This window comes from Sceloporus occidentalis, unplaced genomic scaffold (genome assembly GCF_023333645.1).
Source record: "Sceloporus occidentalis isolate IW3139 unplaced genomic scaffold, rSceOcc1.0.p SCAF_66, whole genome shotgun sequence".
NCBI classification, from domain to species: domain Eukaryota; kingdom Metazoa; phylum Chordata; class Lepidosauria; order Squamata; family Phrynosomatidae; genus Sceloporus; species Sceloporus occidentalis.
Window position 1 is genome coordinate 620247 of NW_028317046.1, and position 26671 is coordinate 646917.

General features: G+C 41.4%; 2 protein-coding genes across 3 annotated transcripts in view; one reads left to right on the plus strand and one right to left on the minus strand.

The window, feature by feature from the left end:
• The window catches only part of LOC149286805 (voltage-gated potassium channel subunit beta-2), a 38910-nt gene extending 35223 nt beyond the window's left edge, over positions 1-3687 (minus strand). Inside the window, exons 1-2 of one of the 2 annotated variants that reach the window (XM_089493609.1) lie at positions 3611-3687; positions 2106-2147 (exon numbers count right to left, since the gene is read on the minus strand). In XM_089493609.1, coding sequence (XP_089349735.1) covers positions 2106-2147; positions 3611-3687 — 119 coding nt within the window. The remainder of the gene's footprint in view (positions 1-2105; positions 2148-3610) is intronic. The other variant, XM_089493610.1, reaches the window with a different exon arrangement.
• A 4125-nt stretch (positions 3688-7812) lies between these two features.
• Positions 7813-26671, plus strand: part of LOC149286806 (nephrocystin-4-like) — a 95158-nt gene continuing 76299 nt past the window's right edge. The window contains exons 1-6 of the mRNA XM_089493639.1: positions 7813-7912; positions 14799-14895; positions 21298-21467; positions 23054-23084; positions 24287-24389; positions 24848-25054. Coding sequence (XP_089349765.1) covers positions 7813-7912; positions 14799-14895; positions 21298-21467; positions 23054-23084; positions 24287-24389; positions 24848-25054 — 708 coding nt within the window. The remainder of the gene's footprint in view (positions 7913-14798; positions 14896-21297; positions 21468-23053; positions 23085-24286; positions 24390-24847; positions 25055-26671) is intronic.

Sequence of the window (26671 nt, forward strand, 5' to 3'; positions counted from 1 at the left end):
AAGACGCTTCTCCTTTCTGGGAGTGTCGCTGACGGTACGATTGCCTACAGCAATTGGTCTATAAAAGTCGTCCCACAAGAATTCAGTGTTGGGAAAAAAAATCCATTAGGCCTTTTACAGATTATTATTATAGAGTATTAGGGGGGGTTTCATCTTGGTGAGCACCACTTTAATTATTTAAGGATTTGGTTGTCCGTAAAAGCATATATATTTGCTTACTGTATGGATTCCGGCGGCTAGTAAACGTGGCGCTTAAGTGAGATTTTTTGCCTATGTGCATGGATCATCATTAAAAGGGCACTTTAATGAATACGATAGGTGAGGTTCCATTGTGCCCCTTTTGGAAATGCATGGGATATTCTGCAGCATCCCCTCATATGAATTTGCCCCTTAACCCCTCTGCATTTTCCATACAGGGAATGCATTCGGCGGAACACATCCCCCTGTATGTGATGTGCTTATTGGCAGGCAGCACCAGTGCTGGCTCGCTGCATGCTGGGGGGGGGGGGGGCTATTCAGACCCCAGTGGAGAGAGTGAATGAGCATGAGTGAGTGAATGAGGGAGAATGACAACAAATTCACTTTCCGAATGGAACAAACCCTCTGAATTTCATCAGAACCCAAAGGGCAGGAAACAAAATTTGTCATCCGAAAAAGAATTGACCAAAAACTAAACAAACTTTATCCAAATTGTGGTCCAATTTGGTTCATTTGCACAAGCCTATAAGTCACTAACCAGAAAGAACATCCCATAAAAGCTGGCCAACGACACTAAGTATCTCCCAGCCTTGCATTGTTTTAGACTATTATATAGTTATACCTGATATTTACAGGTTATGCAAACCTCAATCACAGCAATAAAGATCTATTTCCTCTTGCTTACCTGTGTGCAAGAAGTTCTCTTACTGCTTCTTCTATTTATTAAACATATATTTACCGCCATATCAGAAACAACAAAGCTCACTGGTGACCAGCCATCATTCTTAAAAGATTTATGCATTCAATCCCTAGGGTTATCTCAATAACACACTTGGAGGTCACCAAGAGACGTGGGCAAAAGAGAGGGTAATATTAGACATCTTCTCCAGTCTGTAGACCACGCCAGCACACAACAACTAGATACCCAACATGACATACAAGCATTACACTATTTCGGTAAATAGCATCACACAGATGATGTCATGGAACAGTGTAAAGGACACAGGCACAAGCTTATGTTCTCCTAAATTAACCATAAAGGCAAATCAGGATTATATCAGATATTTAGTTAGCCAGGTAAGACCCAGTATTGCCAAATGGCAATAGGTTCGGATATGCCTTTAAAAAAGGTCACTCAGGTTGAATAAATGGATAAATATGGTTTTATTGATAGATAATAGATGTGGCAATACAGACCCCACGTAACCTTCTGAGCCCATCCGACGGGAGCCTCGTCACCTACACAACTGTTTCCACAATTATATCCCTTTATTAAAGCGACCAATATCTTGTGCTTTCCAGGAAATCATTTCACTTCTTGTCCGGTATATACCTCACTTCCTCTATGGCTGCCAGAGCCAATCACCTTCCAGCAAAGGAGATCTTGGGAACAGGAAGCTAAATGACTGCTCCCATGAGATACATATAAGGAGGGATGGCCACCACAAATACTTTGCTTAGCTTAATCAGCAAAAAAAAAATTAAAAAAAGATGTATTTATTAGGTATATTAAAACTAAAATACAAGTCTTAGGAAACTGAAAGATCTGCTTTATCAGCGATCTTGCTCTGCAGATGTACGTGCAAAGAATGAATCCTCAAACCAGTCCTTGCAAAGTTTGGGCGACAGAATAACACACGCAGAAATATAATGGACAGTTTCCTACTACTTGGAGACTGGTTTATTCCCCATTGCAATCTACGGAAGGATCGGTATTCAATCAACGCTGTAGAATATGTTGGCGCTATATATAAAATAAATAATAATTACTTGTGACGGAGTTACTTCTGCAACTGAATGGAGGACAGCGAGATCCATAATTGTCGAATAAATCCGTACATGCATACGTTATGAGATGTTCTTTGTAAGGAAAAAGAGCAAGCATATACAAAAAGGAGAGCTGGTACCTGTAGAACTGCAGCTGGCGTTTGGGACTCCCATATCGAGCACTTGGGAAGCATAAAGAAAAAGAGAAGAGAGATTCCACGCATCACATTTAAATGATTAGGATTATGGATGGATGACCAGCCATGTAACGGCTCCGTCTATTGCTGTATCGATAATGTGACAGCGCCACCAGGTGGCCACAATGAAGTATTACATGAGAGGAAAATCATTGCTTTCGCACTTGTGTCGTCACATACAGGGTGTATTTATTACACTTATGGCACAAATGCACGACACAATATGAATACATAAAAATTACAATTATCAAATTGTTGTAACATTTATTTGGATACATGCTAGCAACTTTTGATTGCCACAATTATATGATTATATTTACAAAGGCGAATATTAATTATGGCAGGAAATTTGTCACTCTTAAAGAACACTTGCAGAATTATGGTTCAGTCACTTTGGACACTTAAATAACACTTTGTAGTGATATTTCATGACTGGGCATATGCACTATAAGAGGATAAATGAAAACACCTCAATTATCAAGCCTAGTACTACGGCATCTTGGACTATTACATATTTTGTGTTCATTTATTACAGATATGCAGAGTTCAGTGAACGATGTAGGCGCTCCGTGTCCGGCTGAGCAGCTGAATGTTCTGCGGAGTTACCTGAAAAGCTCTCGTTGTGCTGGGTCCGCGTCGGAAGTCCGTGACTGGTGACCCCGCTGAGTTTTGCTTTAATTAGACTATTAGAGGAATGTGTATTGTTGGCACAATTTAAATTTGTTCCTTGTACATAAGACTGCAGAGAGGATTTTTTTTATTTTTTTTTAAGGTATAACATTGAATGAGCTTGTACTTCATACAAAAGGTAAAGGGACACTCCAGGCATCACATGCACATATATATATATATATATATATATACATATACATACACACACAGCTGTGTAAATTTTTTTGTCCTGTCCCTCCTAATGTATGGGGGGGGATTTGGCAGAATCCCCCCCATATGCATTTTCCCTTTCCCCAAACCCATCACCATGCACATGCTATGCTTACTGCCAGTCAGCTCGAGGGCTGGCTCTGGGAACGGAGCGGGCAGCGGGGTGTTTAGACCCACTTACACATGCGTTAAAAGCCCAACGGATGCACATTCCTACCACTGTCCGGCTGGGTTAAACAGCCAATCAATGGCAAGAATTGCCAGATGTAGGAGGAGGTCAACTGCAGATGAAGGGCTGCAGCTTCTACCTCGGGTAACTCCTTTATGTATTTCTTGAATGCCTAATAAAGTACTCAAACGTGAATTTTTCTTTAGAGGGGGTGTCAGACAGTAAACTGCTGGTTTAAGCAAGATACTAATACAAACAAAATGTTCATTTTTTTTCTTCTCATTTTAGTTTTAATTCAATGTCCCTCCACCCTCCCCGTGTACTGCAGAATGTAAAAACTCGCGGATCCGTGGCGGTACCACACAGGAGTGAACAGGGGGGAAAACCCCCCACTTACCTGTAAATCATGCCTGGAGAGCCAGTCTGTCGCAGCGAAAGCCTTGCTGGAGAGTCTGTGGTGGATTCTGGATACATGGAGCCAGCGTCGGAGGCTGCGCTCAAAGTACTGGTCACCTTCTAAACGCTGCAACGACAGACAAAAACAAGACATCGTCAAACGCTAAACGGTAACAAACATCCAATAACAATATGATATTATTGCTTATTAAACATTTTTTGGGACTCTTTTTAGTGCCCGTCTAATCAGATTCTAAGTGGAACACCAGCTTGATTGCTCTCCCGGTTTTCAGACAGTTTTTTTTATTGCATGTAAATATATACTCAACATTCTTTTAGCTCTCCTCTAAGTCTATGTTGTAGGGTATACCCCCCCTGCTGGGGTTTTATAGTATGACACGTACTGAGAACATGTTCAGAGCAAAGACATTATGACATCACATATCTATACCAGGAACATGTATTCGTCAATCTATATAGAGCAGTGGATTTACCTTTGGCGCTGCCCTAGGACTGACCCTGGTAACAGCAGCACTCTGGTGCCCTAAGCACTCAAGAGGGGAATCGGCCCCACGGTTTTGCAGCAGAGCCACCCCCTGGACCTAACTCCCCAATTTTACCACTTTACCTGGATTTTAGATGAAGGTAGGTGGGCAGTCATTGACAATTTTTTATTTATTTATTTATTTTTAACATGAATGTTATGATCTTGCTCTCACTGAGGGTTATGTATAACAAATGGCTTTGAAAGTTTGAAAAGTAGTCTTATTAACACGGCAACTCTTACCATCCTGTCATTTGCCACGAAAACAATTTTTGTTCCATATCACACAAACGTAAGAACATGAAACGGATCAAAAATCCAGCGCAGACGGAATTATCACTCCCATCACTGCTGTGTTCCAATGGCCTTTTTATGTTATAGCCAATGAAAACAGCTAAGTGACCCCAAACCTTTGAACGGTACCATCATACACTGGTTTAGCTTGGAGACTCTGGGAGAAGTGCCGCTTCTCTGGGTTGATATCCGAATCCTCTGGGTCCTGACAGAGCCCGCTTCCCCCTTACATGGTGATTCGTCCTACGGCATTGGCGGGAGCTCCTAACGACCTCACAGAGACTACCGACCGATGGCGGTGGTACATCCTGGCCGCATCCTGCGAGGGGGGGCTCTGGGTAGCCCGAGTCTAAAAGTCGCCGGGTATGGGTAGTGTATCTACCAACTTCATTGAAAATTCAGTTTCTGAATAAGACCAGGGGAAAAACTTACACCTTTCACCTTTTATTGGAAACACGCATTTCTAGCCAACTTATCTCGCAAAGCAAATCTGTACTTTCTTAGTGAGTCAAACTCTGACGTCCCTCCAAACCATACACGGGGCATCAACGTCCTAATGAGGTTTAAAACTTACGATGTAAGCTTGAATTTTTTTGTTGCGCTTATGCTGAATAGGCAGCTTTTCATCCAGTTTCTCTGCGCTCGCTTGCTTTACCCTTTCCTGTGATCTTCTAGAATGCCTGTCCCACCAGTATTTAACCTGCTGCACCCTTGTGCTCCGCGTGGTCAGTTCCCCACCGCCTGGTACAGGAGCGCGCATGTTTGAAATACCTGATTTCTTCTGCAAAGCATAGACTTTTGTCTTTATAAGAAGTACCAGTTTAGCCACTGGGTGGCGCCAGCGAGTCAGGTGTTGTAAGCATCAGCGGGCTACAGGTTAGAATTTATTAGAAGCCGTTAGGATACATCTGCCTGCGCCAGATGGAGTTAAAAAGGTTGTCTACTGCGCCAAGAAACCCTCCTTCATACGAGATACATAATGTTCTATTACAGCTTAATGCATTTTAAGGATGTTTAACCCCTTGTATTACAGGACAAGGCTTAAAGTTTCTACATGTATTATGGATATGTGGGGAAACTCTGCTTCTTATAAAGTCGAATCATAATCCTGATGGTATTGGGGCAAATTATGCTAAACTAGGCTATCGGTGAACTTCATTAAAACCGATCACGTTTTATGGTTCCCTAACAAACGTTTGAAGAACGTTTATATAAGGAAAGTTCTATTTAAGGTTCCAGAGCAACGCAACACCACTCACACCAGCGAGGAAACCAAAGATCCTTCCTGTAGCGAACAGAATGAAATAACTCACGAGGCGCAGTGGCGTTTCTTCTACCGTGCCAAATTCAAGACGTTTTAATGTTGTCAAAACCTCTATCTTATACTCCAGCTACGACCCGACCGAGAGCTTCATCCACATCTCAAAACTTTCCTTCCAGAAGCTTGCGCGTCTTCTTTTATACTATGGTATAACATCCTAATTGCCAATCATCATAAACGAATGTCATTTCAGGGCAACACAATGGAAAAGGCTCGACCTGCGAAGATCGACAGAAGGGGTAAATAGACTAGGCAACATTTTTAAGCTGGGGGTCGGGTGCATCGGTCTGAATATCTGCCCTCCCTGGGGTCCAGAAAGAGTTACATCTAAAATCAATGACTTGACTGAAGCTATTGTTTGAGCTGAGATTACAGGGGAAAAAGGAAGACTAATTTAGAACCCAGAGCAGAGTATTCACTAACCCGGGCATTTACAGGAAGGGCAAATAAGTTGACTATAAAAGGAGGACCAAGTGCAGTGAACTTCACCGCCTTGTATCAAGTTAGGAAGGCAAGAGTTATTGATTCCTTTAACAGATTTAACTACGCATTAGCCTGGGGCAGCTCAGGTTTTTTTTTTTTTACACGGCAAAATTGTTCAAATGTTTCCTGGAAGTTCCTGGGTTCGTAAATGAATCCTCGGGGAATGCGGTGCTGCCATTGAACATATTCTGAGAAACATTCATTATACGCATATACAATTACGAAGCTTAAGTTTCGCGTCATCATCACTCGTACAGCAGGAACCCCACATAGCGTTACATCTCGCGTTCCCAGCCCGAGAAGGTCAAGTGCGAGTAAAAAAAAAAATCAATTACAATAAAAAAAAAAATAAGCATTTAACACAGCTACTAAAAATAAATCCTAAAAAAAATAAGGGTTTAAATAGAATATATGTATATTAGTCCTTAACGTATACGCGTGTGTAGAGGTTTAGAATGGTCTCTAGGTATCTATCACTTCCTATTCGGCAGAAAGCTGCCGGACTCGGTATTTTTGCTATTAAAAAGCGCCATATGCACTGTTCCTGCTTAGTATCTTTGCAAAGTATTACAGGAACGGGGTGATGTAGGGACACAGATGCGACACGGTTGACTTTTTACCCCTCCATACGTCCGCAAAGTCCAGCAGATCAACTGGAATACGCCTGCGTCGCCGGCTGGTTTATTCCAATAATCAGTTTTAGCCGTATGAAGCGGAGAGGCTTATGTTAAATTATGGATCTAAAGGAGGTGGTTATCAAACAACAGATTCCGAGCACTTACCAAAGGAGCGGGATTACTGAAGCCATCGGCGTCCCGCGTTACGGCAAGTAAAAAACGATCCTGGCTATAAAAAAAAAAAAAAGGTCCTTGACCAGGAAAAAAAAAAAAAAAAGTGTAAATTTCAGCAACTTTCTTCTCGGCCAACGGCTAAAAAGGAAGGTTGTTGAAACGCGGAGGGCAATGGATGTTTCCAGTGTTCGATTTCACCCGTTAAGTGTTTTATAATGTAATCTGAACCAAGAATCCTGGCTCGGTGTCGTCTCGGAACAATGCAACAAAAGCTGTTACTAAAAAGGGCTTATATCCGAGTTAATTACAAAGTGTTGATTACCTCTGCTATTGTTCTATCATTTGTTTCACCAGGTTAAATGGAATCTTTAGTCAAAGTTGATGCCTTTTATTAGGACGACATAGAACAAAAAGATAACATAAGCTTTTCAAACCTCAGGGGTCTCTTCTTCATAGGTTATATAGATCGTGACCATAAAACTGAAAGAATGCGATACAGGGCAGCAGCCGACAGATCCGAAAAGGACATTTATTGTGTACTAAACACCTTGGTGTCTCTACACGCAGACCCGCTAAAGTACAGCAAACCAAATCTTTGAAGACCCTTCAAAAACCACACAATAAAACCATTAAGTAATTTACCGAGATGTACTTAAATGCCAAATGACCGGATTGTTGGGGTATAACGGTACGGAGCTGGTAGCCAAATCTGCAAACACAGATACAACAGGAGTGCATTGATGAGGATCAGCAGCGAAGGAGAGTAAGAAATGGACCTTGGCGATGCTGGGGAGAACGAGACGACGTGTCTTTGTTTACTCACCAACACCCCAAACATCCACCTAGACTGTTCTACTGGTGGAACCAACGGTTGGTTTGGGGCGGCAGAATAAAGAACGTATTCTTTGGTTTAATGCCCTAAACACACAAGCACAAGCCTGTTTCTCACCACAATTATTATTACCAGAGACGTTCCAATGTTGGCTACAGACTGAAACCGCATTCAAAGAGGAAAACAACTCAGCCAACTTCCAACAATTGGTCGTGAGGAACGTGTCTGGCTTTTAGGTCACTTGTGCCATTACAGAAGATGAACCTCCATGAGACGGATCAGTCTGATCTTGTCCACTCGGGCGGTCCAGAACTCATACTGAAAGGCAAATTTCACCCTTCAAACATACATTCTTAGCCTTCAGTGGTTGGTATCCCTCTTGGCAGGGAGGTCCACATCTGGACACAACGCTGGGTCAGGAGCCTCTGATAAGCTTAACACATTAAAATCTGCCAAAAATATAACTTTAATTTTTGTTATATGTATATACTTTTGGAGTACTTTGGCATCGTGTTTACTTCAGACCATTTTGCCATTTCTTGTACCCCAAAAACAGTTCCGCTGGTGGTACAGAAAAATCTTTACAGTTTCCAATAATTTTGAATGTCGTTTCACCGGAGCAGAACTGATTGACGAATGATCTTTCGTGACTTGCTTTTTAGCTTCAGCGCCAATAAGCTTCTCCCCAAGGGAACACGACCACTTCCACCAAGGACATAATGGCCGACAAAACAGCATTAAAAAAACCAAAAACCCCAAGAACAATACCAGGCTGCTCATTCCCAATAGAGGGGACTGTAACCTCATCAATAATAAACGAAGTGTTTAAATAAATAACGAACCGTCTTATCCCTCATCTTTGTAGGACATCTATTGATTCAGGAGCAGAAAATAGCTCAAGAAAAAAGAAGTTCAGGAGGAGAGGTAAAAGAGAAAATTCTTAAATACATATAGTGTGTGTGTATATATATATATATATATATATATATATATATATATATATATATATATATATATATATATATATATACACACACACACACACACACACACACACACACACACTACTGTTAAGGACCAAGTTGTTTTCATGGAAAATTACGAAGTTTAGGAACTTTCTAGCTGTAATATAATTGCAAGAGAGTGATGGGAGTGATAAAGGGCCATTGGAACACAAGAGTGAGGGAGTGATAAAGGGCCTCAGCTGCTACCAGCTGCAATAGTCATTCATATTACGTTAATGGCCGAAATGTGCTTTTCTTTCAAAAACAAGGACATTTCTAAGTGACTTCAAACTTTCAAACAGTAGTGTGTATGTGTGTGTGTATGTATGTGTACATACACAAACACACAGTATTATCATTATTATACTTTATTTATAAAGCGCCGACAGATTCCGCAGTGCTGAATAAATATATTCAGTATAAAATATAATCATGTAAACGAGGTACGAAAAAGGTATTTCTTCCTAAAGTCGTATAAAACTCTCCATCAAATCATTTATGACAGCTTCGGTTAATTCTGATACATCCGAAGGAGGAATATAAGTTATTCACAGACGCACGAGCCAACTGCGGTCATTTAATTCCAGCTGTCATGAATGTTCTTGATAAAACCATCTTCCCTTCACATTACGAAGTCGTTACTTTATCTTACATCTTGGGCTACCCCCTTCAGATCTCTAAACCCCATCCTAACAATGCAAATCACGGTAGCTGCCATGTCTGACGGGACGTGACCAGAGTTAATCCAATACAACAACAAGAGCTCTTATGAAAATGCCATCACATCTACTTGAGATCTATTTAAACCAGGTTATGAATGCAATATTTGCCCAAGGTCAATCAGTGCTTAAGCGGGGAAATAAATCTAGAATAAATAGGGCTAAATGCTTACTTGTAAGGATCACCCTTTCGGAAGAACGTTGATTATCTTCTTAAAGAAAACATTTACAACCACCATACCGGGCATTTAAATACCGTTACATGTGTATATAAAACAATTCCAGAATCGGAATACAAACACTAGCTTCCAATAAAAAAAAAACAAAAAAAAACGTAAGAAACGATAATTAAAAAAAAAACCAGTTATATAAAAAATAAAATTATTTTAAAAGTTAAAATAAGCAAGTCAACGCAGATATACCAAATGTATCTTCTACATTATAATAAATATTAAAATGATTTATTATATCACAGGGATATTTGCCAACATTAATACTAATAATAAAATAAAATTACCTTGTTTCTTGAATACGGAGCGAGGCGGACTTGGCGTTTGGACGCAGCCCGGAACGAAGACTTACTGAAGGGTAGAGATATGCAGATTGTGCAAAATTTGCAGCGGAAACACTGAGGAATGCATTTTAAACAAATCCCTCCCAAGTCAGATTCAGGACGGGTAAAAGCCTGTATATATCGCTTTCACCGCTCAGCTAAAATCCATTTAATGTAATGGGGGGGGGGTTAAAAAATAACTCCCTACTATCGCAGGAGCGGTGCCTAATGTTGGCTGAAGATCCTGACTCTGCAAGTTTGCGTCAATATGATGGAGAGAAGTATTTCAACGTATAAGTAATGTATAGTGACAGTCCTGACAGATACGAGAGCCAGAAAGAGACCGTCAATCAGATTCCTCCGCTTCTAAATTGACGATATGTTAAATCAAATCAACTGTTTATCAAGGAGCGAACCAGAACTGGGACGTGGTTTGTGGTCATTTAAATAGCAGAATTATGATTAAAAGGGACAGTAAAAGCTTCATAACAAGCGTATTAATAAGCAAGGCATATATTTGCATATCATTTATGGTTTTATATAGCAGCATCACCTTCTGCAGCGTTGTACGATGAATATATCTCATATTTACCATTAAGGACAGAATAAAAGTGGACTTTTTTTAATACAAAGTAAAAGTACACATTGCGAATACAGATGAATTCCGCTAGTATAAGGTACAGGTAAAATGGGATGAAAAAAAAATGTATTGTTTAAAATAAGCTTCTTTTCTGTCCCACTTAGACAAGACACTGTCCTCCAGCTTGTTAAACATTAAAAGGTCTGTCGTTTTATTCTTTCCTCTGAAGGGTTAATCACTTAAAAGCACTATAGAAACTACTTCCGTCCCTACGGCAATAACCTATCATCGCTTGCTTATGTGTCACCTGGCAATCAAGTGTTCCTGGCAAGAAAATCCACAAGAAGCTAAATTTGGTATGATCCATCAAAAGCTAAATTTGGTATGATCCATCGAATGCTTACGGAACACACTTACAAACTTGGGGAACACCAGCTGGAGGCTACGCCTGGTTCTAGTTAGTTAATGAAGAAGTGTTCGGAATAATAAGTAACATAAACAAAGAAGTGATTCAACCATAAAGTTGAAGACCAAACTGATTGTACGTATAATTTAAACAAACTCAGGAGCTGTCTTGACTTTGTACCAGGCATCGACACGTCGAGAAAGCTCAATAAGTTGTCTTAAGGAGAATCAGGTTTCTCAAAGTAAAAATGATTTTCATGACTATCCACATAGCATCCCCGTGCTGCCTCTGCTTACCGAAAGGACTGCGTCAGGATATTATTCCTATTATTTATTATTTCTACCATTAAGGATGTGAAATTCCAAATGCCTGGTCCCGATTAGCCAATCTTGCTATGAATCAGGACAATGTTATGCCATGGGATAGACGTATGGCTCCTGAATGTAAGACGAGACCGAGGACTAATTAAGGTCTGTGTCTTTACAGCAGAAAAAGACAGGCAGAGAAGATGGGGCCGAATGGGGCCACTCTGCCATCGCAGTATATGTTTCTATGGCAAAAGAAACAGAATAACAATATTTCTATTAAAACATTAGCCCTGACGTTTAGATAAAACAGCTTTTTCTTATATGGCGGCTGCCTCCTGACATCAGTCTGGGAGCGGAGGGGTTAATCTACGAGCTCCCAACACATTCCCCCTCTTGCAGCTCGTTTTCCGCAAAGTCCCTGGTGGTCTCCCGTCCGCGCCACTAGCCTGCTAGCCGGCCTAGAAAGCGGAACGACCCAGACACTAATGAAATTATTTCTCACAGAAGTTCTGCGCATTGGTAAATGATTTTAAAAGATGCATAAAATTGTTTTAAGAGGCCATGACTTCTTCTAAGTGTCATTTATTTGTTTTGCACAGTTTTCTGTGCGTCGGGGTGCAATCGCCAGTCAATGCGACTGAGCTACCGTTCTTAGCGTTTATCGGCAGGGACAAGCTTTGATCTTCTGCAATAACCAGATTATACCGCTAAATCAGAGCTAAGAAAGAATCATACCAAATAAATCTGCAAACAGTGATGGGTGCAAAAATAAATAAATAAATAATAAAAAAGATGAAGCAGATGCCTCCGAGTTGGTTCTCGGATTATATGATGTTTTCATAGATTGACCAGTGTTGTATATAAAAATAAAATACATAAATAACAGATGCATACATTCTGGAGCAAAGGAAGACTAAATTGCTCATATTTTGCTTTTTTTTTTGCACTGTGAAATTATCCAGCAACATATGTGGTATATATAAACGGTCATTTCACAGAATAAAAAGAAAAAACATACCATTTCACACCAAATATAAGACGCACTCAGCACTGTAAAAGAGAAAAATAATGTCCACAAATATTACAGAAATAAATTAAATAAATTAAATAGACCTATACATTGTGTCTGTACAGTCCAGAGATATATTTGAATCTTAGGCTGTAATATAAAAAGTACCGATATACACCGGATCCCACAACGCACGTCACGGCAGCATTCACAGGCGCAGAGCTTAGGGTTTTTAGATATATGTTTGATAGAAAATACGCATACCGGTTATTTTTATGTTGGGAAAATATTAGTAACAGTAAAGCAAAAACAAACGGTACTTGATGGAAACATTTGATGACTCCAGAATGTAACAAAAACCCCCTAAGGCGGAGGTCGGATTCCCCCGCCAGGTACTGGCGTCTCTTGAAACATATGTTTCTAGTATCATCGCTTCCTTTGGCTATTTTAGAGATGACATGCAGATTAGTAACACAAATTTACCACCGACAAGGGAACTGTCACAGCTTTTACCATAAGAAAGCTTCCATCATGAAAATGTAGCTGGTTATTTTTATTTGTCAATCAGTGTCACTGCTTTGGGGATACGTCAAAATGAATCCTATGGAAGCTGAGCTTGATGGCAGACCGTGGCAGTGCCAGCATTATCATATAAATCCTCGGTCCTGTACATATTTGCCGGGTCCTAACTGAAGCCTTACAAAGGCTGCTCAACAAGACCATTCAGCGACAGGAGAAATAGAAGTTAATGAGGAAATAGAATTATGCATACTTGGAAGTTACAGGTGGAGTCCTGCAAACATTAACTTGCATGTCTTCGCCTTTAACTTGTAAAATTATCCACTACATATAAAAAGCAAAAAGGGGATCCCAATAACCCTTCCTTTCACCAAAGGAATAGGTAGACAATTGCCCTCCCTTCTTTCCCGACCCCACACAAGGTACAGAGAAGGGGTAATTTAACATTACTTAGAGGGCGATATGCCTGCTTATACTTGCATTTAAGGTCACAGGCTATTGAAGTTGCATGCTTCACTTACGCGCACTCACATCTTCTGCATGCAATGTTTTTTACATTATTGGGTGCGAGTTGGCTTTAGTGAATAAGGCTCACCAGGTGAACTAGTCTGTATGTATATTGGACACTAACTGCATCCCATTTGTACAACCCAATCTCACCTATCCTCCAAAGCATTGGAAACATTCCACAAGTAAGACATTTAAGTTGTAATATGTATACTTTATTGGCTATTTATTTCCATGGAAACAATTTTCCAATTTGCTGCAAAATATTTTGGGTTTAAACCAACTATAAATCCTTTTGATCAGTGTTAGCAGATGGTCTTTCAAAGGGGAAAAACAAATGTATGCTATTCCTATTGTACTAATCCTCTTTCTAGAGCAGGGAATCGTCCATTTCAATTCAAACAGCCCGTAATCTAGTGGTGCCTGGAATAAAAATAATCCATGTGAGTCGCGTTGCTGTTATTCTCCAGGTGTATTTATGAAATTATCAAATTACAGAATTGTCCTGACCATAGCCCACACTTTTCCCCCTGATTTAAATCTTTACATTAGGGATGCGGCCAATAATCTATATATATAGGCGACTTGTTAAAATGCGGTTCTATAAACATTTATAAAGTAAATAAACTGCATCAGATTATTTTATTTCTCATTTTAAAGTTTAATCTAAAAAAATCGAGAACATTTTTTAAAGCTTTTTAGTTTCTATAGCAGTAACCTATTAGTGCCTGTTTTTATGTCATGTGACAGTTGAGTGTTCCTAGCAAAAAAAAAAAAAAATAAAAAAAAAAAATAGCCAAAATTATACTAGATTAGAGAATTTTTCAAAGGAAGGGTTTGGGAAATCAGTAGTACTTGGAATGATATACCCAATAATGTATTTAATTATAAAAGTGTTAAATTGGGATCTAAAAAAACCAAACTAATTTTCTTTATAAAATAAAAAATTGGAAGACATCAAAGCATATTTCTCTATAAAAAAAAAAAAAAAAAAAACAAAAAAAAAACCATTACTAAAAAAAATAACGAGTTGAAATAAATCATAAACAGTTTAATGAGAATCATTAGCATGATAAATTAAAAATGCCCTCCTGGCAAGGTCATGTTGAGCATGTTGCATTTTGTACACCAATGGTAGGTTGAAGGCCTCCCCTGAGGCTCCGTCTCCTGCTTCGTAGCCATATTGAGGCATGAGGGCGGCCGTCAACATTGGGTTCCAAGTATCTGTTTTGTTATTGCTTGTATTCCATTAAATTTTAATGCCACTGAATATTTTTACTGTAAATACTTTATTTACGGCAATGTCCTTACTAACACAGGTGCAACAGAGATCCGCAGGCAGGTGTATGGGGCTCTGCTGAGCAGGTCAGAGGACCTTCCAGCTATATTGGACCAATTTGGCACAATGGTACAAAGGTAAGTGGTCCCAGGGACCCTACAAGTGAATACACATTGTCTTTTTATTATGGAACTGAAAATCAAGACAATTTCCTTCTCAATGGCACAAGGCGGTTAGAGAGGGTTCCGCTTAGGTATTTGCCAAGTTCTTTGCAGGACTGACTTAGGGACGAAACACAACGGAGTATCTCAAATACATGGACCAAGTTGCATAACGTTGAGAGAAATTCTCTGGCAAACTTGGAGTTCCATCGACAGATTTCAACAGAACCAAACTGTGAGCTTACAAACTCTCCCCGAACAGAAGAATAGATGTGCCATGCCTCCTATCTCATGGAGATGATCAAAGGGGGGGGGGGGGGGGGAGAGAGAGAAGGTTTTTATAGTTAAAATGCTATAACCACAAGTATATAGGGAATTGGATGCAATAGAGTTAAAGGTTTAATACATTAATAACCAAATCTAGCCCATCCAGTCAGACGGCGTGAATGTATGGGCACCAACCACCCCTTGCTGTTGCAGATACAAGCTTTGCAAGGAACTTACTGCTCCTATATGTGAAAAACCTTTAAAAAGAACTTACTTACTTATTTACTCTTATACAAGAAAATTCCATTTCACGCGGTTACAAGAACTTGTGTCACCAAGCACTGTGACAATTCAAGATAGAGTGTCAAGAAGTTGGCCTGCTAAGCTCATAAAACCTAGAGCTCTAAACCACAAACAAGCAAAGGGATATAAAAGAGAAATGCAGGGCAGACAGCGGGAACATTCCCCTCGCCGCTCCGAAGAAACAGGGCCGTTAAACTTGCAGTACAGGGTCCCGGGAGGCTGGCCATGTTTTAACGCATAATAAATGGTATAGAAACAAAAATGCATATATTTACTTTGTTTACATTATATTTGATACAGAAAGGCGATCTTTTACATACACACTTAAGCGGGTAAACTTGACCTAGATAAAGCTCTTATACGATGTACGAAGAGATCTAGACAAGTTTGAACCTCACAGGCGTGCTCATTTGTTAGTAACACTCGATGCTTTGAGTCTTCCTTGTAATTAGCGTTTGGGTGAAGCATTTAGAGCACATTTCTACAGCGTTGTGTATAAGGGAATAAATCAGGCTATGCCTGCGAGATATTGCTGTACTCCGGGGATGTTGCGGAAGTTAACCTTGTGTTTGTTCAGCAGAAGGGAAAAGGAATCACAAATATAAAAAAGTTTTGGTCCATAAATGTATAAAAAAAACAAAACATAGAATACTCTTGGTCCTTAAAGAAACCATTTGGCCAACTGGTTTGTCAAAATAAGCCAACGCACTACTGCTCTGGTACTCAAATAGTTAAATAGTTAATATAGCTCCCCTATTCTTAAACTTATTTTACATGTCACACACATGATGTCACACACATGATGTCACACACATGATGTCACACACACTTCGGCTAAGACAAAAATTAAACATCTGAAGGATGCTTGTGGCTCAGAGGCCTCTTTGGATGAAGATTGTATATAAAATAAATTTATTAGCTTGCTGATTTTAGTCACTTGATCGAGAGGACCTGCCACGACCAGCAGTGATGAAGCCCGACCGATTCGGTGACCGTGTGACAGCGCGGTGTTATCTAAAGCACGGGAAAATCAGAAAGAAGTTTTAAGAAATCCCCTTTCACTCCATCACTCAATATCCGTACACTTATGAAACCGCAAAGCGTACTTTTGGTGCCGGAGCCGAGATCTGTTACAGAACAGGAAGTATGACGACATTTTCCTTTTGATGGCTTTCAAAGAAGTAATCAAAGAGAAAACCCCCCGAAAACTTCAGAAAACGGCACGCACACCTTTTCCACAGTAAAAACTAGGAATCCCTTCCATTTTGCCGCAGACCCAACTACAAGACGCACAGAGTAACTTTCAAAAATTTGCGGTCACTCAGCTGTTTTCATGGAAATAAAGGAAATAAGGCTGTAACATAATCACAAAAGGGTTTTCTAACCATCAATTAGCCTTTTAAACTTAAACTTGGATCAGCGAACACAACGTGCCATTGGAACACAGGAGTGATAAAGGGCCATTGGAACACAGGAGTGATGGGAGTAATAAAGGGCCATTGGAACACAGGAGTGATGGGAGTAATAAAGGGCCATTGGAACACAGGAGTGATGGGAGTGATAAAGGGCCATTGGAACACAGGAGTGATGGGAGTGATAAAGGGCCATTGGAACACAGGAGTGATAAAGGAGTGATGGGAGTGATAAAGGCCTCTATCCGCCTCTGAAGAGATTCCATTAAAAATCAGCCGTTTCCAGCTACAATAGTCCTTTACAACATTAACCCCGTCTGCGCTGGATTTCTGATCCATTTCATGTTATTTCAATGGGCAAAACATGATTTTCTTTCAAAAACAAGGACGTTTCTAAGTGACCCCTTTTGAACAGTAGTGTATTTTTATTAAATGCCGAAAAATGAATATCAGAATTATTCTGCCTTCTTTTGCGAAGGCGACTACGGCTTCCACCGCTTTGCAGGTTTATAGAATGACGCTAAATAAGTGAAAGTATGCAGCGTATTTAGCGCCAGCGCGACGAATCCACGTCAGGACGGCTTACGGATGCAGAGCACAACATATTCCAACTCACTGCTGCAGCAACGACATTAGCCGGGCTGCAGAGGGACCCCCACAAGCCAATCGGTGAGGGGCGCTCCCATCTCATGGTTTATTCCGAGGGAAAGTGCTTGTAATTTCGCAGCAATGCGGGGGGGGGGGGGGTAATCGGGTGGGTGACGGAGGAGGGGATGACAAATGATGATACAGCAGATCCCCCAATGTTTTGCAGGAGGCATCGGGCTGCTGTCATCATTACGGCACAGATGCTGCATTAACCGCCGGGCGCTGATAGACTCTGCGCTGGTTAAGCAGATACAGACGAGTCAGCTGATTAAACGTGCAATTATTGCGGCTGCTGCGGTATTTGCAGGGCAGGGGAAATAGGGGGCTATTGATGACAGATTCTGCCAGGGCCGTCACCCAGCCACAGGGCCCCCCGGGCATTTTTGCCCCCATGCCGTGTCTTTTTCATACATTTAGAACGCCAGTACAGTCCTAGATCTCCTGCGTCTGCCCCTCATACAGAGGGAAGGGGTCTATCGACACCCCTGTCAGGTACTAGACTGATTTCCACACATCTGGGGCATTTTCTTAGTCCAGGCAGCTGCCCGACTCCCCCGGCACTACGAATGGCCCTGGATTTGGCAGTAATGAGTGGCCCCGCTGGATGCCCCGAGCGCCACCTGCCAGAGGATGTGGTCGGTAGAGAAGTGCGGGATCACAGAGAGGGGTGGGGGTATAAACACCCCACCAAACGAGCCCTGTCACCCTGTGACACCCCAGGGTGCTTCTCCATTAACTCTCTCTGTTCCAGGCATTTCTCACCCCTCCGACATCCAATCTGCACAATTTCTGCAGAGAGGCATCCCTGCCACAAACAAGATTACTGCTCCTGGCTGCATGGTTTTAACCCTTCGAAGGCCACGGGGTGCTTTTCTATTAACCCTTCCCACTACCATGCATTTCTCTTCCCTCTGTTTTCACCCCCTATATGCACAATTTCTGAATTCTTTCAGATATGCAATAATAACCATAACAATTATCATCATTATTATTACTATTTCTACTCTGGGCTACACTGTATTAACCCTTTAAAGACCACACGGTACATTACCCATGCAAAGTGATTGGATCAATGCAAACACACGAAGTGCATCTCACCCCTTTAAGCCTTTCAGTGAAAGGGCACACACAGCACCCTAATGGTTAACAGACTACCCGGATGATTATTGGTTTACTCCGTTTAACCCTTTCAAGTGCCAGAGCCATACGCAAGCTTCTAGAGCTGCGCCCCAGACTGGCCATCACTCAGCTCACACTATGTGACACATACACCCCACCTCCCCCGAGGCTGCGGCCCCCACTGCAGGCAGACATAAATAGGCGTGAGTGTGCGCACCTGCTCCGCTGTCCGGCAGCCGCTCTGTCCCCGCTTAGCGCTGTTTAGTACATTGGCCGCCGTCTGCGACGTCGCAGCTGCTCTCTCCTCTCACTGCTGACCTCGTGGGAGAGCGGGGCTCAGACCACGCCCACCCCGGCACATCCCATCCCCTCCCCCTAGCGGATATGCATACACACACAGGATTGGACGAGATCTGTGTCACTCAATGCGGTCTGGCTGCGGATTGGCTGTAGGCCAGCCTGAGAAGGCGGAATTCTGCCGGCTCTCGGCATGACCGCAGTCTTGGGTTGGCCGTTTTTGTTGTCATTCCTTTTGAGGTATTTGAATACACTGTGGAGCCCGGATTACCGCCAGCGGCTCGGTATTTCCCTATTCACAGACAGAGTGTGTGCCAAGCTCGCGCCTGTCACACCGGAACACCCCGGCTGGGTTTACGTTAGTCATCCAGTACAAAAGAGCGTTTACAACGCGTTGACAACCGCCATGGTGCTGACACCATTACCGCCTTCGCCAGGGGCGAGCTCCTTATCACTTAATTACCCCTCAAAAAGCGCGCTTAAACCCGTTACCTAATGCCCAGGCTGCACCCGGCGCCCGGATTTATATCCAGAGGCCGCAGTTCCAAGCGTCTATCCTTGTGTCCATGGCAACCGAATGCCAGACGGTGGAAGAGACCAAGTGGCTAATCTTACAGGAAGGGATTTTTTCGTAAATATTAAATGCTATTATTACCAGACGCATGTTTTCTGTATAATGCCCCGGGAAAACAATTTCGTAAATGTATTATTAAGGAACTCATATTTAACAATAAACTGGCACACCTGGCCGGGCTCCGTGTCACATTATTTGCGCTGACTCCCATTCCAAGCAATTTGGTGTAGTCCAGCTCTAACGTAAACTAGCATGGAAGATGGCAGCCCGGCTGTGATGAATGGAGGTAAAGGCTTACCGGGGGATTTCGAGGCGGTGTTTGCTGTTAGGAACGGGTATCTTGCGGTGATTTAGGCGGGCAGAGTGATGGCCGCAGCAAGTACGTTGCGGTAATGGCAGGGGGTGTATATATTGTTATTGTTTGGGATGGAGCCGAACAGGCCTATTGAAGAGTTACAATGTTATCTTTGTTGTTGTTTGCATCGATCACTTGGTATTAGAGCTGACACTCTTTATAGAAGGCCATAATCACAATCCCGCCATCCTCAGCCATTCAGAGATTCTAAGATTCCAGTACCGAATTCCTCCCCAACTGTATCCATTCAATGCAAGCAGAATACCCCTTAATGCTGCAGCTACTGTAGACTATAACTCCTACAGTGCTCAGCCAGCCTTAGACCTCCACATAACAAAAGAACCGAAAGAAAATAGTAATAAGGGAGAAATCACAGGAATGTTCCATTGGTTGCTATGGTGACATCATCTTTATCACTGTGTAACATCATATTATTTATTGTATGGAGCCATCATATTCTGCAGCGATGTACCATGGATCATTTTTCTCTGGAATTGTCTCAGAGTAACCCAGCTTCTCCAGGAACATTTAAGTTGTTTATGGCTTTTTACATTAGTGTCCTGCTCGATTCTTACCAGCATCTGATGGGTTAAATTTCATCTCAAGGCTTGAAAACAGGTGAGCTGATCTCATTGACCTTGCTAAGCAGTCTGGATTTAGCTGCAGAAACAATGACAATATTGACCAGATAGTCAGTGATTTGATGAGTTAAAGCAAGCATCTGGTCACCCAAATCCATCTACTACGTAAGTGACTACTGCCCACCCCCACATGATTCATAAGCGTCCGCGGTTTAAAGGGACATGCGGCCCCCTAATCCACCTAACTTAAAATGCCAGATCTGTAACTTAAACTGTAAAAGTAAAAAACATCGGCATCCTGACATCTGTGCTCAGAGCCCTACATAAACCTAAAACTTGCCTATCCCATGCCTATGTAAATTCCCGCACTATATTAGCCTCTACCACCTTTGTTAAATTTGTTAAAATTTTTCAATGTACATTATATATATATATATATATATATATATATATATATATTGAATAGTAGTATCGGATTACACATTCTAAAGTTTTCCAAGTTAATAATAATTAGTAGATTTCTTAGGAGTAACAGAATTCCGTGTTTGCCAAATGGATCGTGAACTTCTGTCCCCCCACTATGCTATGTTTTTGCGTTGATACCACGGCAGAGCGTTATTTACAAACAAAGTAAAGAATGTTTGTTTCAGACCCATTTTCTGCTTTTTTTTCATTGTCACATTATTCACATTATTGGTTATCGAAGCGTGTTCCGATCTGTATTTTTTGCACTAATGCCGTTTTCCTTGGTGTATTTGGTAAAATTGCCATTTTGAAGCTTTACGTCTTTAAGTATATAATGGTGTTTTGTTTTATCGACAGCAGAAATGTCTTTGAAAAGAAACGCCAGCGGCAATATGGGAGAATGGGAGAGGATCTTTGCACAAAGCCGTGTCGTACCCCTACACAGACAGAGAAGCAAGCATGCGCGGAGCGAATCGACAGGATATCAGATTTTCCTGGGGACACTGGAAGGGACCCTTATAAAACAGGTAACTTGTGATCTATTCGTGCACTTTTCATAGAAAGGACAAACAGATACTCAGTGGATTCCAAACAAAATAAATACATTTAAAAGGGAAAAAAAATAATAAAAAAATATATATATATAAAGTTGTGTGAAAAAGAAAGTACACCCTCTGGGAATTATATGGTTTTTCATATCAGGACATAATAACAGTGTAAGTATGACCTCATACATATTACACCGTGTCATGATTTATTCAAGAAAAATAAAGCCAAAATGGAGAAGCCATGTGTGCAATATAGCTAGAGTATCCCTTTAACAGATTGCACATGCATCTCCATCTCTCCATCGCTCAAAGTTGTTTTCTAGCACTGCAGTTCCTCTGTAAATATTTCACAATTATCACCAAATATCTTAGAAGAGGCAGCAATTTAACACGTGATAAGGCAACAAAATAACATATATATACTTTTTGTATTCAAACTAATTTGACGAGTAAAACAAAAAAAGGACCATTAGTTTGTTGCATATATTGACATAAGAAATAAAACCAGGAACAATGCGGAGTGTAAGAGTTTCCGTTAACTATGTAAGTGATCTGAGCGGTGGTTAGATTACCGAATCTCTTAATGCCTAACGTGATGGCGTCGGTTCTCCTTTAAGGGATTTCACCTTCTGTATAAAGGAATCCGCAGTAATATTTGCCTTCATTCTGTAACCAAGAAACAGCCTTGTTTTGTAATTTACATTTGCCATGGTTGCAATGCCATTGTATTGTAGTTCAAATAAAAGTTGGCAACTGATTGTTAGGATGTTCATGACGCTCTAACCATATCAGCGGGGCTGATGATGCCGTATAAACGTGCCGTACGATATATATGGGAATAGTTTTTACTTGGCACACAAAGGGCTCACAAAGACTTTATTAAACTGTCCTAACAGATGATATTTCATAGAATTAATTGTAACAACCTGAAAACACTTAGGTTTTAAACATTGCAACACAGTGAATAATTGATACTAATCCCCGTGACAATGTGTTGTAATGGAACCAGACCAGCCATAGAAAATAAACGAGTCCTGGAAAGAACACGACCTGCGCAGGTGCCGGGGTAGGAACAGCAGCTTCTGTAATGGGGCAGGTGATTAATCGCGTGCATTTCGACTCTGTTAATCCAGTTAAAAATAAAAATCCCTTATTGCAGCTTTAAAGAAATGCTGTTGTCTCTTATTTTACAGCTCTAACTAGAAGGTATAAAGAAAATAGTCCCACTCAGGAACACCTCAAGTTTTAGCTTACTTGTGCCATTAAAGAGAAAATTATAAGGCACCAAAGTATAAGGCAGATGTTGTTGTCATCATCATCATCATCATCAGTCGTCATAATCACCATCATGATTTTTTTTTTATTTTTTTTTTATTTTATAGGACCTTCACTGGGATGTGGTTGGTATCCTCCTAGGTACATGTAAACAAGGAGGTCCGCATCTAGACCTTTACATGTGGGGTGGGCACTGTGAGATCTCATAATGAGGATCATACTTGAAAGCAGGATCATACTTATTTGGCAATGGATATTTTTTGTTTCTATATGCATTTTTCACCCTTCAGGGATCTCTTGGGACCCACCGCGAGTGTATAGGTGAGTCAGATGTGGACCTCCTTTCTCATGGGAATGGGCAAAATGATAAAAACGCATGGCTAGGGTTCTTTCACTCGTGTAGGTTATATCAGCCTCTCTGATGGAGATTTTCTTACCTGTAAGAGCGAAAGTGAGCTACAGGTTGCAATGCTCCTCAGCGTACTAACCTGTTTTGGGATAATTAAAAAAAATATGTATTTAAAGGAAGTGGCCAATGTAACCAATAGTTTCCTATCAGTTCATTCAGAAGGTTCCCGAGTTCCATCAACTTAGCAAGAAACCTAGAGGATGCTGTCCAAACTTCAATACATCCTCCAGTCTAGCTTCAAAGGACCAACCAAGAGTGGTCAGTGTTAAATTTTTTTTACATCTACTTAACGAGGCAGATCAGCGGGTGATTGTTGGGTTAATTACCCCAGGCACCTGTTTGAGACCCAGACTACACGCAACTCCAAACTGTCTCAACCTCCATGTGAAACTTATCCACCTTCTTAGCTGATACGAAGCTTCTGATGAAAGACTAACGAGCAAAGAAATATCCATAGAAGACCAGTCCGGCAGATCTTTACTATTCAGGAGACGTGCAGTGACTACAAGAGAATCTCTACCACAAGAATTCCAGATGGAGATACGTTTATACGTTCCTATTATGACTTGCTGAAACCCAGCTCCTGAAGACAGTATGGGACATAACATGATGAAAGGTTCCATACCTCAGCAAAGGGGCTCTCTTGAATACTGAACGCATATGAAATCGGTAAATTTCGATTAATTTGTCTACTACAGGTATACCCAATGTTGAAAATGGTCTGTTTTAATAAAATTTCAGATAGTCCAACAAATCTATGGCCCAATTGACTGCGATATTCTCATGGGCAAGTGAGTCACTATAGTGTCTACTCGGGTGGAATTTCTTCCAGCCTCATTGCAAACACGACTTGCCCCAAACACGGATCCTTATCCACTGCCATGACAGCTTATGTACTACTCAAATGTGAAATATTGTGCTTATTTTTATCATGAGCTTATCTTAGGCCCTCAGCAAATAAAGGAAGGCTTCTAAAGACTGGCAAATCCCATTGGTTGCTATGGTGATAAGACCACTTTTCAGGCTTTGCACCGGAGTCGTCTTCTCTCTTATTGTTCCATAAATTACTCGAGCTATAAAAATGATTATTAGCAATAAACCTTTTTTTTGTTAGTTATCAAAAACATAAAGATAAAATTGTGAAACGCGTCGTTAAGGAAAAAATTAAAAGCCAAAGTCTCCCATGTACAGGATCTAACACGGAGCTCCTCGGCTTGGTGCGAGGATGAGCTGTTGGCATTTTAATTAATGCCCGAATCACGTTTAAAACGCACACGGCAGACATTCTGACTCCTAATTGTGGTTTTGAGAAAACGGCGTGAATTACGTCACCCCGGCGACTCTTTATGCATCGAGCGGAGATCAAACCTAATTTGTTTTTTGTGAATATTTAGCTGTAATAACAGAAGAATATATTGGATCAAAAGTGCATTAGAGGAGGCTTCGTACCGGGAGGCTAAGAGCCCTGCGGAAACAGAGAGAATTCAAGGCTGGAAACTTTTAAATCTCACTTCTTCAGAGGAACGAAAGGAAACTTTTAGTTTCTGGAATAAGATATTTATGAAAAAACAAAGATGCAAAAGGAGTTGGTAAAGGCAAAACCCCGTTGTTGCAAGGAGTACGGTTTGCATTGTGATGGAGATTCCTTGTAAAGACTTCTTTTGTACCGTTACAGACCAAAGATCTCTATGGGCAGTCTGATCCTGCCACGGCCCAGAACCACAAAGGTGAAATAAGTGTATTCCGCGCAAGGGAACCGAACGACCCCAGATATGTATTTCAGCCTTCACAGGTCTCATCTGTGAGGTCTGGTTGGTTTTCCTCTAATCACAAGAGAGAGAGCGAGGAGGTCCACGTCTGGACCCCAAGAGATCCCCGAAGGGTGAGATACCGTATAGAAGAGGTTTGAGATGATGGCCTGTCCTACGGTGCATCCCCACTCAGGAGCTTCTCAGACCAAAATAAGAAGTACATGTCTGGACTCACTGATGGGCCCCAAGAAATCCCCGAAGGGTGAGATTCTATATACAGCAGCTGTGAGAGTAACAAATGTCTGGGGTTATCGGTTATTTATCACCATGCTTACACATATTTTCATGAAATTTTCTTATGTGAATAGAGTATATGACGTTATGTAATTACGCCTAATGTATAGCCAACGACGAGGTCCATTAGTAAACTCATATCTGCCTAAGAGGGAAGGTAAGGATCTTTTACTTTACTGAGAGCGGTAGATAAGTTGAGAAGCCTTCCAGCAGAAGTGGTATATACTTATACAGTGATTAGATCAACAACTGATTAAGGTTTCAGTTTTTACAGCAGGAAAGACAAGCAGACTGCATGGGGCAGAATGGGTCTGATATTCCGGCAAATGCTACGTTTCAGTGCATATATTATATTACTGGTGATCAATAAACATTAGATCAGAATTTATGTTAATGTGTCTGTCGGGACCAATGTTCAGTTACAGACATATCTGTAATTTGTTGGACAACCCCTAGCACCTGAAGGGTTAATGTGGCAGTTGTCTTGAGGCGGGGGCTTCATAACTTAGATTCATTTCGTTAACAAAAAAAAAAGTACGAGATGTGAGTCAGAATATATTATCCGCCATGTTCCTGGGCTCTTATCAAAGATTTATGGCGCTCTTGGGGGACTGTGGCTCGAACACAAGAAATGAGTTTACTTCTTCCTCCCCGATCACTCTTCTGATATAACATATAGTTAAATTGATTTTTCTAAAGTCTCCTTGCCCGCTGAATTATGCATCATACAGGGCCAGGGAGAAACCTGCCAATGTTGGCACTTCATAATGGATAATTACAAAATACCTCGTCCTCTGGCAAACCATTATGTCAGTGGGCACCAAAGGGGGCTTTAAATTCCTCGAGAGTCTCTTTTGGGTTAGAATCCGGTGAAGTCTCACTGATTCAGCTCCTTGGCGAGCAACGTAGCCGTGAAAAATTAGACCGGACTCTCTGAACTCAGGGGAGTTTGACGCAGTGAGAAGCGATCTACGGCCGTGTAGTGCGCCGGGTCCCCAATGTTAGTGTCTCAGGTAGGTGCTTTTTAAATAGTATTTGCTGAATACAATACTTAAGCCTTAATGAGGTTCACGTGTTTTATTACTTTGTATAGAAACGTGGCGTTTTCAGTGTGTTGATTTATCGCCGCGCGTTGCGTTTGGTGACGTGGGCCGCGCTGCATCTGTCTGGCAGCAGACCTGCCGTGTGATAAGTGTCCCGGGATTGTGCCGTCTCAGCTGCGTCTTCTTGTATCGGGTTTTGTTTTGGGAGACCGTGTTCCTTCGTTCGTGCTGTTCTGTGCCGTTTACGCAATCATTACACCTGGCTGTGCCCCCGCGCCGCGATCGCGTGCCCTTTATGCCCTTTGGTTTCCAGTTACAGATGTAATGGGTGCTCAGCACTCGCCGGCATCTGAAAACTTACCGCGCGCTCCTCAAAGTATTTATTTTGTGTCCGATTTTGCCAACTTTGGT